Genomic DNA, 17,442 nt, shown 5'->3' on the forward strand with positions numbered 1-17,442 from the left:
GACAGGAAGTGGGGGGGTGGAGATCTAATATATTGTTGTGCCAAACACTAAAGCATGATATTGTAATACATCTACACCCTATTCCCTACGTAGAACACTACTTTAGACCTGGTCAGAAGCACCGTAGTGCACTACGTAGGGAATAGGGAACCATTTGGAACAGAGACAGTAATTCCCCTGAACATCTTCCTCTTCCTCATCTGGTTTCTTGAACAGCCCTTCACTCCTCCCCTCTTCCTCCCCTCCTCCCTTTTCATTCTATTCTATCAGCCACACCACTAGCTCACCTCCACACAATACATTTACAAGTTAAAGACACACCTTGGAATAAATAACAAAGGAAAACTATTAATTGATGAAGTTTAGTGTTTTTTATTATTTCCCATCACCATAAATCATATTTAATCACTGAACAGTAGCAGACCTAACTTCATCTGTTCCTGACTCTGGATAGTGGATTAAAAAGACCATCAATCTCCAATGATATTAAAGTACTATTCTGAACATTACTGATATACTGAGTGGCAAGTCAAGATATCTGCTGGTTTTATTGTTTGGTCAATAGCACCACCTGCTGGACAGGTTTAATGTTGCTGGACTGAGCAGTATGGGAGGATGAAAGATGACACATTTAGGGCCGGTTTCCTGGACATCTACATTGAACATACTTTTTAGTCCAGGACTAGGATTAATCTGTGTCTGGGAAACCAGTCCATATAGTTTAGTAGAAAGTAAGTGATACCAGCTTGTAGTGGGCTGACTAGTCCTGAATTGTCCTTTAGTTCCTGGACCATTTTCCATGCAGCTCCAGGTGACAGAGAACACATCAATTAGGACCAACAAGCTGATCAATGATACTGAGGAGAATTACATAGAGACAGAGAACCAACTGAGAAAACATATCAATGGTTCTGAATGACAACCAATATACATCAACACCAGACATCATGATTCATGGAAATGTACAAGATTAAAACATTGCAATTACAAAAATATGAAAACATTGAATTTAATTAATTCATAACATCTTCTGAAGATCAAATCAGTTAAATCATTGTAGATAAAACAAGGCAGAATGAATCATCACATCTGGGGACCATCACCACCAGCATGACTAGTATCTATGTGGACCCTACTACAGTTTAACCAGCTCAGCTATAGACTACACCAGCATGACTAGTATCTATGTGGACCCTACTACAGTTTAACCAGCTCAGCTATAGACTACACCAGCATGACTAGTATCTATGTGGACCCTACTAGAGTTTAACCAGCTCAGCTATAGACTACACCAGCATGACTAGTATCTATGTGGACCCTACTACAGTTTAACCAGCTCAGCTATAGACTACACCAGCATGACTAGTATCTATGTGGACCCTACTACAGTTTAACCAGCTCAGCTATAGACTACACCAGCATGACTAGTATCTATGTGGACCCTACTACAGTTTAACCAGCTCAGCTATAGACAACACCAGCATGACTAGTATCTATGTGGACCCTACTACAGTTTAACCAGCTCAGCTATAGACTACCCCAGCATGACTAGTATCTATGTGGACCCTACTACAGTTTAACCAGCTCAGCTATAGACTACACCAGCATGACTAGTATCTATGTGGACCCTACTACAGTTTAACCAGCTCAGCTATAGACTACACCAGCATGACTAGTATCTATGTGGACCCTACTACAGTTTAACCAGCTCAGCTATAGACTACCCCAGCATGACTAGTATCTATGTGGACCCTACTACAGTTTAACCAGCTCAGCTATAGACTACACCAGCATGACTAGTATCTATGTGGACCCTACTACAGTTTAACCAGCTCAGCTATAGACTACACCAGCATGACTAGTATCTATGTGGACCCTACTACAGTTTAACCAGCTCAGCTATAGACTACACCAGCATGACTAGTATCTATGTGGACCCTACTACAGTTTAACCAGCTCAGCTATAGACTACACCAGCATGACTAGTATCTATGTGGATCCTACTACAGTTTAACCAGCTCAGCTATAGACTACACCAGCATGACTAGTATCTATGTGGACCCTACTACAGTTTAACCAGCTCAGCAGTACCATTATAATCATTGATCCTAAACCCAGGATAGAGGGGCTGAGTGAATGTGGTCTGGACTCTGTGGAGGAGGGTCATTGTGTCAGAGACACTGTAGAAGGACAGAGTACCTGCCTTGTGATCCAGGTACACTCCTACTCTGGAGGACTGAGGGCCTGATACTTTAGTCTTAACATTATTGTGTCTGAACCAATAACCACCTCTATAGTACTCTAATCTCCAGGACTTGTTATTGTCTCCAAATCCACCATCTGTCCCTCTCTCTGTTCTGCTGATGTCTTTATATGAGACTGCTGTATCAACATCACCAGTCCACTCCACCTCCCAGTAACAGCGTCCAGACAGACCCTCTCTACACAGAACCTGCCAGTAGTATGTGAATCTGTCTGGATGGTCAGGATATGGTTGGACTTGGTCTGTATCGGTCACCTTTCTGTTCCCTTCAGACAGAGAGAGGTTTGTGTGTGCTGTGTTTGGGTCCAGTGTGAGCTGACAGGAATCTGGGAGAAGAGCAGAGCAGAGACCAATGAGGGGAGTCAGAACAATAAGTTAAGTTAGAGACTGTATCTACCCTGTCTTTGATTAGAGCACAGCAGAGATCAAATCAGAGAAATATGAGGAGTCATACAGATACCCAGTCTTTGATTAGATCTACTATTGCTATATATTTCTAGAGGGATTGTTAGGAGTGTCAGTAAAAAGAGACTGTTAGTTACTTCACAATAAAGAGACTCACATTGTAACAACTGTTCTCTGGTCTTGGGCTCTGGAGGCAGTACAACATCCACTATATTCACTATGGACACACAAACACATTGACAGAGAGAGGGAATGTTATCATCAGACCATATTCCACATGTATATGACTAGTAGGGAACTTTCAATGGTCTAAAGTTGATGATCTTATTGTTTTCAACACACCTGTAGTGGAGATCTTGGTCCATTCTCCTTTAAGGAAGTCTTCTAGTTTCTCTCTCAGTTCAGACACAGTCTTACTCACATCTCCAAAGTACTGAAGAGGACGGACAACGATGCTGGGTAAATCTGAAGATACACTGATACTGGAGAGAGAGTGATAACTCTGGGGAGAGAGACAGAGACAGAGACAGAGACAGAGACAGAGACAGAGACAGAGAGAGAGAGAGAGAGAGAGAGAGAGAGAGAGAGAGAGAGAGAGAGAGAGAGAGAGAGAGAGAGAGAGAGAGAGAGAGAGAGAGAGAGAGAGAGAGAGAGAGAGAGAGAGAGAGAGAGAGAGAGAGGTCACGATCAGATGAGCTCCTGCATTTTTTTTTAAAAAAGATAGATTTAGAGTTAGATAAACTTGGATTTTTTGTCAGGAACACATACAGGATGCTACCCTCTGCAACATAACCCTCACTATGTCACCAAGACACATACAGGATGCTACCCTCTACAACACTATGTCACCAGGACACATACAGGATGTTACCCTCTACAACATAACCCTCACTATGTCACCAGGACACATACAGGATGCTACCCTCTACAACATAACCCTCACTATGTCACCAGGACACATACAGGATACTACCGTCTACAACATAACCCTCACTTCAAATCAAAACTCAAAACCTACAACCTGATTTTGAACGGGATTACGGAATCACCTGAAAGGTTTCACAACTACCAAGGATTATTATTCTATTCAGCAAATTCTCTGGAAAACAACAGAAACCTGAAAACACCACCCAACCTGGAACTGAGTGAGTAATGTTTAGTCTGAAACTATATTCTATTTCCAAAAGCCAAGAAGAAAAATACATGACATTACTTTATAAGGACTGAATGCTAACATAATTCTGCCAAGCTTGATACAACTTCGACTTGCACTTACGTGTCAAGTGAGAGGTGTCAAAGCCCATTAGCCCAACAATGGCAGGAGAGTCGAATAGTCTACCCCAACCAAATGGAGAGGACTTAGAAGCTGCCTCCCGCTGTTCAGAGGTAATTAAAATACAGTACCCTGTGTATGTAAAGAATGATAAGGCAAGAAAAGATCACAAAATGAAGCTCCTTATGGAAAATCAAGAGACACTTTTTGCTGACTATTACAAAAATGGGAACATCAGCAACCTTATCTTCCACACAAACCATCCCCTGGCATGGCACAGTGCTATATTAGCACACTACCCCTTTGTTATGAGAGGGGGGGTTAACCAGGGGTGGAAACTCAGGATACTAGACAATGAGGACTTTGAGTCAGCTAATATAAATCTCTATAAGTCTGGAACAGAATTGGTACAGGGCAACCCCAAACAGTTTCAGCTGGACTTTTAAATTTTACATTTAAGTCATTTAGCAGACGCTCTTATCCAGAGCGACTTACAAATCTTAAGAGTATATTTGACCTCTCAGCTTCCCTATCAAATCAAAAAATCTCAAATAGAAAACCGAAGAAAATGAACAACAATGACAAATGGTTTGATGAAGAATGCAAAAATCTAAGAAAGAAATTGGGAAACCACTTCTCCAATCTTTTTGGCTCTATAACAAAGAATAAAGAGCAAAAACATATACATGATCAAATACAAATCCTAGAATCAACTATTAAAGACTACCAGAACCCACTGGATTCTCCAATTACCTTGAATGAGTTACAGGACAAAATAAAAACCCTCCAACCCAAAAAGGCCTGTGGTGTTGATGGTATCCTTAATGAAATGATCAAATATACAGACAACAAATTCCAATTGGCTATACTAAAACCCTTTAACATCGTCCTTAGCTCTGGCATCTTCCCCAATATTTGGAACCAAGGACTGATCACCCCAATCCACAAAAGTGGAGACAAATTTGACCCCAATAACTACCGTGGAATATGCGTCAACAGTAACCTTGGGAAAATACTCTGCATTATCATTAACAGCAGACTTGTACATTTCCTCAATGAAAACAATGTACTGAGCAAATGTCAAATTGGCTTTTTACCAAATTACCGTACAACAGACCATGTATTCACCCTACACACCCTAATTGACAACCAAACAAACCAAAACAAAGGCAAAGTCTTCTCATGCTTTGTTGATTTCAAAAAAGCCTTCGACTCAATTTGGCATGAGGGTCTGCTTTTCAAATTGATGGAAAGTGGTGTTGGGGGTAAAACATACAACATTATAAAATCCATGTACACAAACAACAAGTGTGCGGTTAAAATTGGCAAAAAAACACACACATTTCTTCACACAGGGTCGTGGGGTGAGACAGGGATGCAGCTTAAGCCCCACCCTTTTCAACATATATATCAACGAATTGGCGCGGGCACTAGAACAGTCTGCAGCACCCGGCCTCACCCTACTAGAATCTGAAGTCAAATGTCTACTGTTTGCTGATGATCTGGTGCTTTTGTCACCAACCAAGGAGGGCCTACAGCAGCACCTAGATCTTCTGCACAGATTCTGTCAGACCTGGGCCCTGACAGTAAATCTCAGTAAGACCAAAATAAAGGTGTTCCAAAAAAGGTCCAGTCGCCAAGACCACAAATTCCATCTAGACACTGTCGCGCTAGAGCACACAAAAAACTATACATACCTCGGCCTAAACATCAGCGCCACAGGTAACTTCCACAAAGCTGTGAACGATCTGAGAGACAAGGCAAGAAGGGCATTCTATGCCATCAAAAGGAACATCAATTTCAACATACAAATTAGGATCTGGCTAAAAATACTTGAATCAGTGATAGAGCCCATTGCCCTTTATGGTTGTGAGGTCTGGGGTCTGCTCACCAACCAAGATTTCACAAAATGGGACAAACACCAAATTGAGACTCTGCATGCAGAATTCTGCAAAAATATCCTCCGTGTACAACGTAGAACACCAAATAATGCATGCAGAGCAGAATTAGGCCGATACCCACTAATTATCAAAATCCAGAAAAGAGACGTTAAATTCTACAACCACCTAAAAGGAAGCGATTCCCAAACCTTCCATAACAAAGCCATCACCTACAGAGAGATGAACCTGGAGAAGAGTCCCCTAAGCAAGCTGGTCCTGGGGCTCTGTTCACAAACACAAACACACCCCACAGAGCCCCAGGACAGCAACACAATTAGACCCAACCAAATCATGAGAAAACAAAAAGATAATTACTTGACACATTGGAAAGAATTAACAAAAAAACAGAGCAAACTAGAATGCTATTTGGCCCTAAACAGAGAGTACACAGTGGCAGAATACCTGACCACTGTGACTGACCCAAACTTAAGGAAAGCTTTGACTATGTACAGACTCCGTGAGCATGGCCTTGCTATTGAGAAAGGCCACTGTAGGCAGACATGGCTCTCAAGAGAAGACAGGCTATGTGCACACTGCCCACAAAATGAGGTGGAAACTGAGCTGCACTTCCTAACTTCCTGCCCAATGTATGACCATATTAGAGAAACATATTTCCCTCAGATCACACAGATCCACAAAGAATTCAAAAACAAATCCAATTTTGATAAACTCCCATATCTACTGGGTGAAATTCCACAGTGTGCCATCACAGCAGCAAGATTTGTGACCTGTTGCCACAAGAAAAGGGCAACCAGTGAAGAACAAACACCATTGTAAATACAACCCATATTTATGCTTATTTATTTTCCCTTTTGTACTTTAACCATTTGTACATTGTTACAACACTGTATATATATAATATGACATTTGTAATGTCTTTATTGCTTTGAAACTCCTGTATGTGTAATGTTTACTGTTAATTTTTATTGTTTATTTCACTTTTGTATATTATCTACCTCACTTGCTTTGGCAATGTTAACACATGTTTTCCATGCCAATAAAGCCCCTTGAATTGAATTGAATTGAGAGAGAGGGAGGGACAGAGACAGACAGGACAACATAATGATGTAGATCAGGGGTGTCAAAGTCAAATGGACGGAGGGCCAAATAAAAAATTTAGCTACAAGCCGAGGGCCGGACTGTTCGAATGTTCATTGAAAAATTTTTAAATGACGCATATAGTCTAGTGAACCTAATTGAACCTACTGAAAACCTACGGCAATGGTGTTTCTGCTCAGACTCACATTTAAAAAGAGTTGCCTTTTTTCTGGGCAAACTTCGTCACAAACTTTAATCATGCAGTTTTTGATGAAATCCCCCTCCGTAAATGGCCGGGCTGATTTAGCGATCTCTTCTGCCAAAATAAAACTGGCCTTGACAGCAGCCTGGCCTTGTGATTTGGCTTTTTTGAACAGAGCCTGTCGAGATTTGAGGCCTCGTTTTAATTCCTCTGCCTTTTGTAGCCTTTGTTCCATGTCCATATTCTTGTTTTTGTCCGCGTGTTTCGTTTCATAATGTCGTCTCAGATTATACTCTTTCAGTACCGCCACACTTTCTCCACACAGAAGACACACAGGTTTTCCAGCTACCTCCGTGAACATATACTCCGACTCCCACCTTGTTTGAAACCCCCGGTTCTCAGTGTCCACCTTCCGTTTTGCCATTTTTGATGGGTATCTGAAAGTTAATTTTACTGTGATGCTGACGACTGCTGTGCCAATAAATATTGAAATGAAGCAGCCTACTGCTCGGTGCGTCACCGTTGCATTGTGGGAAATGTAGTATTGGTGCGTGTAAAAGATCTGCGGGCTGCCGGCTTGCTGCGGTCTGCGGGCCGGTTCTAATAATAAATCAAGATCATCCCAGGGGCCGTAAAAAACCTTCTCGCGGGCCGGATGTGGCCCGCGGGCCTTGACTCTGACACCCCTGATGTAGATGAATAGTTTCACATGAAGTTAATTTCACATCACATGTAACAAGACAGTTTAGTTACCTGGAGGAAATGGATGTGATCCTCTGTGTGTGAGAGCTGCTCCAGCTCAGTGCTTCTCTTCCTCAGCTCAGCTATCTCCTGCTTCAGTTGCTCCAGGAGTCCTTCAGCTTGACTCACTTGAGCCTTCTCTTGGGCTCTGATCAGCTCCTTCACCTCAGAGCTCCTTCTCTCAATGGAGCGGATCAGCTCAGTAAAGATCTGATCACTGTCCTCCACTGCTGCCTGTGCAGAGCGCTGTTAAGAGAGAGAGACAGAGACAGAGACAGAGACAGAGACAGAGACAGAGACAGAGAGAGAGAGAGAGAGAGAGAGAGAGAGAGAGAGACAGAGAGAGACAGAGAGAGACAGAGACTTTAACCATTTGTACATTGTTACAACACTGTATATATATATAATATGACATTTGTAATGTCTTTATTGTTTTGAAACTTTTGTATGTGTAATGTTTACTGTTAATTTTTTTGGTTTATTTCACTTTTGTATATTATCTACCTCACTTGCTTTGGCAATGTTAACACACGTTTCCCATGCCAATAAAGCCCCTTGAATTGAATTGAATTGAGAGAGAGACAGTAGGTACAGTAGCCTCTCTGCACCTCATTAAGTCCGAACGCTGCCACCCTGCTCTCCAGGTCTTGTCCTCCCTCCTGGACAGGCAGGTACAGAACACCTCTTGGTCCTGCTCTACTCTCCTCCCTCCTGGACAGACAGGTACAGAACACCTCTTGGTCCTGCTCTACTCTCCTCCCTCCTGGACAGACAGGTACAGAACACCTCTTGGTCCTGCTCTACTCTCCCCTCCTGGACAGGCAGGTACAGAACACCTCTTGGTCCTGCTCTACTCTCCTCCCTCCTGGACAGGCAGGTACAGAACACCTCTTGGACCTGCTCTACTCTCCTCCCTCCTGGACAGGCAGGTACAGAACACCTCTTGGACCTGCTCTACTCTCCTCCCTCCTGGACAGGCAGGTACAGAACACCTCTTGGTCCTGCTCTACTCTCCCCCCTCCTGGACAGACAGGTACAGAACACCTCTTGGTCCTGCTCTACTCTTCTCCCTCCTGGACAGGCAGGTACAGAACACCTCTTGGACCTGCTCTACTCTCCTCCCTCCTGGACAGGCAGGTACAGAACACCTCTTGGTCCTGCTCTACTCTCCTCCCTCCTGGACAGACAGGTACAGAACACCTCTTGGTCCTGCTCTACTCTCCTCCCTCCTGGACAGGCAGGTACAGAACACCTCTTGGTCCTGCTCTACTCTCCTCCCTCCTGGTACCCCCTCCAGTAGCCTGCCCCGTAGCAGAGCTAGACCCAGCCTCTTCTCCCTGAGTCCTAGTAGGCTGGACAATAGAACGAGTCCAAACGGCCAAAGAACGCTGTCTGAGCTGGAACACAAGCGAGACCATAGCAAATGAATTGAAACGAACCTTCACAGAGCCTCTTCTGACTGGAATGATCCTTAGAATTACATTTCCCCTAAATGGCACCAAAAAATGTCTCCCTTTTTATTTGACCACTACAACCTGTTCTTAGGACCAAACTGGAAAATAACAACTTGTCTCCCCTCCTGGACCGCTTGGTGTTAAGTAGCAAACTAGGTGAAAAATCTATAAATCGCCTTTTTTAGGCAGATTTAGGCACTTAACCCTAGTGGCTCTGGATAAGAGTGTCTGCTAAATGACTCACATGTAAACTTAAATACAAAGTTAACTAGATATAATTTGTGTCATTTATAGCCTGGCACAGATAGTAAAACTACATTAAATACAACGTTAACTAGATATCATCTGTGTCATTTATAGCCTGGTACAGATAGTAAAACTACATTAAATACAACGTTAACTAGATATCATCTGTGTCATTTATAGCCTGGTACAGATAGTAAAACTACATTAAATACAACGTTATCTAGATATCATCGCCACATAACTTATGTGGAATTTAAAAGACACCGTTAACGTTACCGTTAGCTAGCTCACAACGTCTGTTACACTGTAACTTACCGGCAGCCTCACATAAAAACGTATTGGTTAACAAAGCTTTGATTATGACCAAAGTCTATAGTAGTGAAAAGTCTCTCTCTCTATTGTAACTTACCACAAATTGCCATCATAGCCTATCTACATGAATGTGTCCTGTCAGAGTCTTTTCTTCTCCGTTAACCGTTAGCTAGCAGTCTCGAGCCACAGCTGACATTGACCACAATGAGCTACAAGTAGGACTGACGTCACTAGCGGTGCAGCAGCCTCTGCAGCAGCAGCCTCCCCCGGGTCCTAGTGCCCGCCCGGTAACACGGTTAAGATGCGATAGAACGGTTGACGGGAAAACAACAAATCACAGAGAAAATATATTGAATTGTTTAGGGTAGCTTTAGCTTTGGCTTTAATAAATTCTGAAAATACTTGAAAACCAAAATAAAAAAGAATAGTAGCCCTCCTCAGGAACCACAAAACCCTCACAGACCAACTTCTTCTTCTATGATATAATGGCGGTCCACAAACCAGCGTTAAAGGTGCATGGCGACACCTACTGTGCTGGAGTGTGTCCAAACACGGTTTACACCATTTCTAAATCCTCCTACCTAACTCAGAACTTCTGAGAAAATAAAAAAGAGTCCTACTAACTTCTAATAGACCCTCCCCCATCCCCCAAATCCCTTCCAAACCCCCCAACCCCGTCCAACCTCAATGACCCTACACTTCAATCTTTCCCTCTCTTCAACATCCTTACAACAATATAACAACACATGCTCCACCGTTTCATTGACCATACCCTCCAGACACAAACCATTCACATGCTGCCAACCAGATGTAAGGACCAGTTCAATGTACAATGTCCTAAACACAATCGAGTAAACACCACCTCTTCCTTCCTAATCTGACCTTTGAATCTTGGTCCACCAACCTTTCTTTGGAGGGAATATAAATGCTGGTCCTTGTTGCTCAGAGTCCCATCTCTTCTGCCTCACATCTATCAAAATGTCTCTGATCTTACATTTGGCCTCACCTCTACCCAGTGGAACATTAATATCAATTATATCTTGTTTCAAAGCTCTTTTAGATAACTGGTCTACAATTTAATTTCCTTCCACACCTGAATGTGCTGGAACCCAGCAGAATCTCACTACTGCACCCATTCTCTCAATTCTCCATAATAACATTGATACCTATAACTGTCCAACCAAAACCACTGCCTTGTCTGCTAGTATATTCCCAACAGTCATCTAGAACAGTAGCAGTGGGATGCTCAACCTCACAGCCTTTCAACCCAATAAGCTAATGACAATTTATTACGCCGTATATCCAAAGGCATCTCACCTGCCTCCACTAGTAAGACACATACAGATGTTGATATAAATGCACCAATACATATCCTTAAAGCTATATACTGGATTCTGTCCAGCATCTGAATACAAGTCTTTGCTGCTGTTCCATAAACTATACACCTGTAATCAATTGTTGTCCTGATCAGAGCTCTATAAATATCCATCAACGATTGTCTGTCAGCACCCCATTCATAACCAGAAACCCACACAACCAACTACCACGAAAGTGATGGAATGAGAGAGAGAGAGACATCGTTACAACACTGTACATAGACATAATATAATGTTTCTTCTTCTTTGGAGTTTAACGGCGGTTGGCATCCAATATGTTGCATTACCGCCCCCAACTGGACAATAATATAAATCTATTTTACTTTGTGATACAAAATGGGAAAAGGGGAAATTATGATAATACTAAGTAACACCATTCCAACTAACCCTACACTCATTAAAAACCCATTACCCCATTCCACTACTTTGACCCTATCTGCTCTTGCACCATGCCAACTAACCCTACACTCATTAAAAACCCACTACCCCATTCCACTACTTTGACCCTATCTGCTCCTGCACCATGCCAACTAACCCTACACTCATTAAAAACCCACTACCCCATTCCACTACTTTGACCCTATCTGCTCCTGCACCATGCCAACTAACCCTACACTCATTAAAAACCCACTACCCCATTCCACTACTTTGACCCTATCTGCTCCTGCACCATGCCAACTAACCCTACACTCATTAAAAACCCACTACCCCATTCCACTACTTTGACCCTATCTGCTCCTGCACCATGCCAACTAACCCTACACTCATTAAAAACCCACTACCCCATTCCACTACTTTGACCCTATCTGCTCCTGCACCATGCCAACTAACCCTACACTCATTAAAAACCCACTACCCCATTCCACTACTTTGACCCTATCTGCTCCTGCACCATGACAACTAACCCTACTCTCATTAAAAACCCACTACCCCATTCCACTACTTTGACCCTATCTGCTCCTGCACCATGCCAACGACCTGGGAGGACGGGACACCACCACTCAACACACCCTGGAACTCTTCTGAAGTCAAATCTCGTATGACCAAATACTTCTCTGGTTCTGAACTCTTCACCACACCTTCTACCTCACTTATCTCTCCCTCATTCATTTCCATTTCACCTCCAGAACTCAGTCTGGTGCACGACTCACTCTGTTTGCACTTGAATTATAACATTTGATATGTCTCTATTCCTTTGAAATGAAATGTTAGTGTAATGTTTACTGTTCATTTCTGATTGTTTTTTTCACTTTTGTTTATGGTTTATTTCACTTGCTTTAGCAATGTAAACGTATATTTCCATGCCAATAAAGCCCTATGAATTTAATTCAATTGAGAGTGAGAGACAGCTCCATTTTAATGTATCGGCGACATGAGTCAGTCATGGTTACTCATGGTTATGTGATGAGGTAGCCTAGTCAGTTACATTAAACAGTCTATTCTCTGAAATGGGTCCAGACAGCCTGTTCCCAACAGTGGGGTCAGTGGGATTGGATAGGGAACCCTCTCCCTCTCTCTGATTGGAGGAGAGAAGGGAATGGTGTGTCTCCTCTGGTCAACAATACTCACCTTGAGAGACTCCACAGCTTTTTGGAGATTCTTCAGCTCCTTCTCTCTCTCCTGGAATCTCTGCTGGACCTTCTGCTGACTCATCCCCAGCTGCCTCTGTGGAGAATCACTCTTCAATGAGCTATCAAGCTTTATTAGTCCAGTAGATCAATAGTATAGTCATGTGACATAGGACCCATAGAAGACACGGATACAAATATTGAGGAAGTGTCTGTCTGAAATTATATCATTATGTAGTCATGTGAATGATTATAGTTTTAACAGTACACAAATCAGAGAGTTGATTGGGTGTTTGATAACAAATGACAATGGTGTTTGATAACGAATGATAATTGTGTTTGATATCTAATGATAATGCTGTTTGACTTGTTGGATTCTAGCTAGAAATATACGTATTCATGTTACCATACTATAACGTACTGATGACTTTACATGTATAAGGAATGTATATGTTGGGGTCAATGACGGGTGGATAGGAACTGGGTGTATGGAAAGTTACTGAGAGAGACAAGGGGAAGTGCTGAAATATTCTGTTCAAACATGTTATTGTTGAATATCAATGTTCCTAAAGAGGGAGACAAAGGGCAACTAGTTTCAGTCTCTGATAAGGCAGGCCAGCTGCAGAACTAGGGAGGAGTCAGGAATTCAACAGTCTAGTTAGTCTCTGACAAGGCAGGCCAGCTGCAGAACTAGGGAGGAGCCAGGAATTTAACAGTCTAGTTAGTCTATGATAAGACAGGCCAGCTGCAGAACTAGGGAGCAGCCAGGCATTTAACAGTCTAGTTAGTCTCTGATAAGGCAGGCCAGCTGCAGAACTAGGGAGGAGCAAGGAATTCGTCTCGAGGTCAAGCCACCATAACGACCCTCATACTACAGTCCTATCTCACACACATACACTTCCACACCCACGAAGGTTTAAGCATCAGACAGGGCCATGACTACACCAGTGAGAGGAACCAATTCAGTTCCTGCCTAGCAACAGAGATGTATTGGCTGTCTAGATGTGTAAGGAGTTGGTCCTGCCTAGCAACAGATATGTATTGGCTGTCTAGATGTGTAAGGAGTTGATCATGCCTAGTATGAGGTTATAATATATGTTCTTGTGTAATCATACATTGCCTTTGCAGCTGTATGACCCAGTGGGTGAATCAACTTGGTTTGAGTTTTTACTCTGTTCAGAACCTAACAGACTTTATAAAATGGTGATACATTTGGAGAATCTGGGTTAACATATCTATATATGTGTGTGTTCATATTTGTGGATCCATTTCATTTGAATGATCTCATATTCAAACAGCCTTAGTTCCTACTGTATCTTAAATGTTTTGTTTGTCAGACAGTCACCTGCAAGTTGTTCTGGTCTTACCTGTTTCTCAGTCCTCTCTGCTGCAGCTGACACTGTATCATGGCCTTTATGTTCATCCATTGTACACAGATAACAGATACACTGCTGATCGGTACGACAGTAAACCTCCAGCAGTTTGTCATGATGAGAGCATATCTTCTCCTGTAGTTGTGCGGTGGCTTTGACCAGCTTGTGCTTCTTCAAAGCAGGAGATTCATAGTGAGATTGGAGGTGAGTCTCACAGTAAGAGGCCATACACACCAGACAGGACATGAGGGATTTCTGCTTTCTGGTCCCAGTGCAGAAATCACACGCCACATCTCCAGGTCCAGCATAGCACAGAGCAGGAGGGGGAGCAGCCTGGAGTCCTGTCTTCCTCATTTTCTCCACCATATCAGCCAACATGTTATTTTTCCTCAGATTAGGCCTTGGAATGAAGGTCTCTCTGCACTGAGGACAGCTATAGACCCCTTTCAGAACATCCTGATCCCAGCAGCCCTCAATACAGCTCCTACAGTAACTGTGTCCACAGGGGATGGTGACTGGTTCCTTCAGTAGATCTAGACAGACAGAACAAGATAACTGGTCCTGGTCCAGCAGAACTCCCTGATGAGCCATTTTGACGGTTGTTCACTCTCACACAGACAGACGACACAGAGACTCAGATCAGTTTTGTTTCCACAGAAGAGAGTTTTTGGGAGGTATGGACTTTCTGGTTCTACCAGATAGGTGAGTTTAGAGAGAGGGAGGGGTTAGAGAGAGGGAGGGGTTAGAGGGAGGGAGAGAGAGAGAAATGCATGCAACGTCGAGAAGGAGACAAATATTTTAGTTCCTAGGTTAAATTATAGTTCCTGGTTACATTTTATTTAATCCATTTTAGAAAAAGACTGTAATGTAACCAAATGTGGAAAAAGTCAAGGTGTCTGAATAACTTCTGAATGCCCTGTAATGCCATCTACAGTGCCTTGCTAAAGTATTCACCCCCCTTGGCATTTTTCCTATTTTGTTACCTTACAACCTGAAATTAAAATAGATTTTATGGGGGGGGTTGTATCATTTGATTTACACAGCATGCCTACCACTTTGAAGATGCAAATTGTTTGTTATTGTGAAACAAACAAGAAATAAGAGAAAAAAACTGAAAACTGGAGCGTGCATAACTATTCACCCCCCAAAGTCAATACTTTGTAGATCCACCTTTTGCTGCAATTACAGCTGCAAGTCTCTTGGGATATGTCTCTATAAGCTTGGCACATCTAGCCACTGGGATTTTTTCCCATTCTTCAAGGCAAAACTTCTCCAGCTCCTTCAAGTTGGATGGGTTCCGCTGGTGTACAGCAATCTTTAAGTCATACCACAGATTCTCAATTGGATTGAGGTCTGGGCTTTGACTAGGCCATTCCAAGACATTTAAATGTTTCCTCTTAAACCACTCGAGTCTTGCTTTAGCAGTATGCTTTGGGTCATTGTCCTGCTGGAAGGTGAACCCCCGTCCTAGTCTCAAATCTCTGGAAGACTTTGCAGCTCCTTCAGGGTTTTCTTTAGTCTCTTTGTTGCCTCTCTGATTAATGCCCTCCTTGCCTGGTCCGTGAGTTTTGGTGGGCGGCCCTCTCTTGGCAGGTTTGTTGTGGTTCCATATGTTTTCAATTTTTTAATAATGGATTTAATGGTACTCCGTGGGGATCTTCAAAGTTTCTGATATTTTTTCATAACCCAACCCTGATCTGTACTTCACAACCTTGTCCCTGACCTGTATGGAGAGCTCCTTGGTCTTCATTGTGCCGCTTGTTTGGTGGTGCCCCTTGCTTAGTGGTGTTGCAGACTCTGGGGCCTTTCAGAACAGATGTATATACTGAGATCATGTGACAGATCATGTGATACTTAGATTGCCCACAGGTGGGCTTTATTTAATTACTTATGTGACTTCTGAAGGTAATTGGTTGCACCAGATCTTATTTAGGGGCTTCATAGAAAAGGGGATGAATCCATGTGATCTCACCACTTTTCCAGGTTTTATTTTGTTGATTTTTTTGAAACAAGTAATTTTTTTCATTTCACTTAACCAATTTGGACTATTTTGTGTATGTCCATTACTTGAAATCCAAATAAAAATCAATTTAAATTACAGGTTGTAGGCAACAATATAGGAAAAACGCCAAGGGGGGTGAATACTTTTGCAAGGCACTGTATTACAGCGCTTTGGTCCACTATGCTTTATGCCATAAATAAACTGTTAAATACCCGGGAAAGACGTGAGTGTGAATGCATATGGGGATACAAAGATTCTATGACATTCATTGGCTGAGCTACAACCTTCTATTGCCGAGGAGACAAAAAATACACTTTGCTTGGAAAGTAATCTAATTCTGTCGATATCAGTTGATTGAGCTATTAACTTCCTGTAAAATAGAATATGTTTAAACCCAGTCAGCTTTTAGGGAAACACTTGTGACCGTCTCTAGTTGGGTTAAGCCACGGAAGTTAAAGCTTAAATATTACTGTATTGTTCTGCCCACTCTGTCTGGGGTGGAAAGGTAGGCCCACTCTGTCTGGGGTGGAAAGGTAGGCCCACTCTGTCTGGGGTGGAAAGGTAGGCCTACTCTGTCTGGGGTGGAAAGGTAGGCCCACTCTGTCTGGGGTGGAAAGGTAGGCCTACTCTGTCTGGGGTGGAAAGGTAGGCCCACTCTGTCTGGGGTGGAAAGGTAGGCCCAAAGATTCCTTGATGCCCTTCCAGACTCCCTCTGCCTACCCAAGGACGTCAGAGGACAAATATCAGTTAACCACCTAACTGAGGAACTCAATTTAACCTTGAGCAATACCCTAGATGCAGTTGCACCCCTAAAAACTAAAAACACTTGTCATAAGAAACTAGCTCCCTGGTATACAGAAAATACCCGAGCTCTGAAGCAAGCTTCCAGAAAATTGAAACGGAAATGGCGCCACACCAAACTGGAGTCTTCCGACTAGCTTGGGAACACAGTACCGTGCAGTATCGAAGAGCCCTCACTGCTGCCCTCACTGCTGCTCGATCATCCTACTTTTCCAACTTAATTGAGGAAAATAAGAACAATCCTAAATTTATTTTGGATCCTGTCGCAAAGCTAACTAAAAAGCAGCATTCCCCAAGAGAGGATGGCTTTCACTTCAGCAGTAATAAATTCATGAACTTCTTTGAGGAAAAGATCATGATCATTAGAAAGCAAATTACGGACTCCTCTTTAAATCTGCGTATTTCTCCAAAGGTCAGTTGTCCTGAGTCTGCACAACTCTGCCAGGAC

At 42.7% G+C, this 17,442-nt stretch overlaps 1 protein-coding gene across 2 annotated transcripts in view; it reads right to left on the reverse strand.

Annotated features, from left to right (window-relative positions):
* Positions 1-14,782, reverse strand: part of LOC120040994 (tripartite motif-containing protein 16-like) — a 36,327-nt gene extending 21,545 nt beyond the window's left edge. The window contains exons 1-6 of one of the 2 annotated variants that reach the window (XM_038985960.1): positions 14,186-14,782; positions 12,820-12,915; positions 7,875-8,108; positions 3,011-3,101; positions 2,826-2,885; positions 2,037-2,589 (exon numbers count right to left, since the gene is read on the reverse strand). In XM_038985960.1, coding sequence (XP_038841888.1) covers positions 2,066-2,589; positions 2,826-2,885; positions 3,011-3,101; positions 7,875-8,108; positions 12,820-12,915; positions 14,186-14,782 — 1,602 coding nt within the window. In that variant the 3' untranslated portion in view covers positions 2,037-2,065. Of the gene's footprint in view, positions 1-2,036; positions 2,590-2,825; positions 2,886-3,010; positions 3,171-7,874; positions 8,109-12,819; positions 12,916-14,185 lie in introns of both variants that reach the window. The other variant, XM_038985959.1, reaches the window with a different exon arrangement.
* Positions 14,783-17,442: the final 2,660 nt, after the last annotated feature.

This window comes from Salvelinus namaycush, unplaced genomic scaffold, assembly GCF_016432855.1.
Source record: "Salvelinus namaycush isolate Seneca unplaced genomic scaffold, SaNama_1.0 Scaffold4, whole genome shotgun sequence".
Classification (NCBI taxonomy): domain Eukaryota; kingdom Metazoa; phylum Chordata; class Actinopteri; order Salmoniformes; family Salmonidae; genus Salvelinus; species Salvelinus namaycush.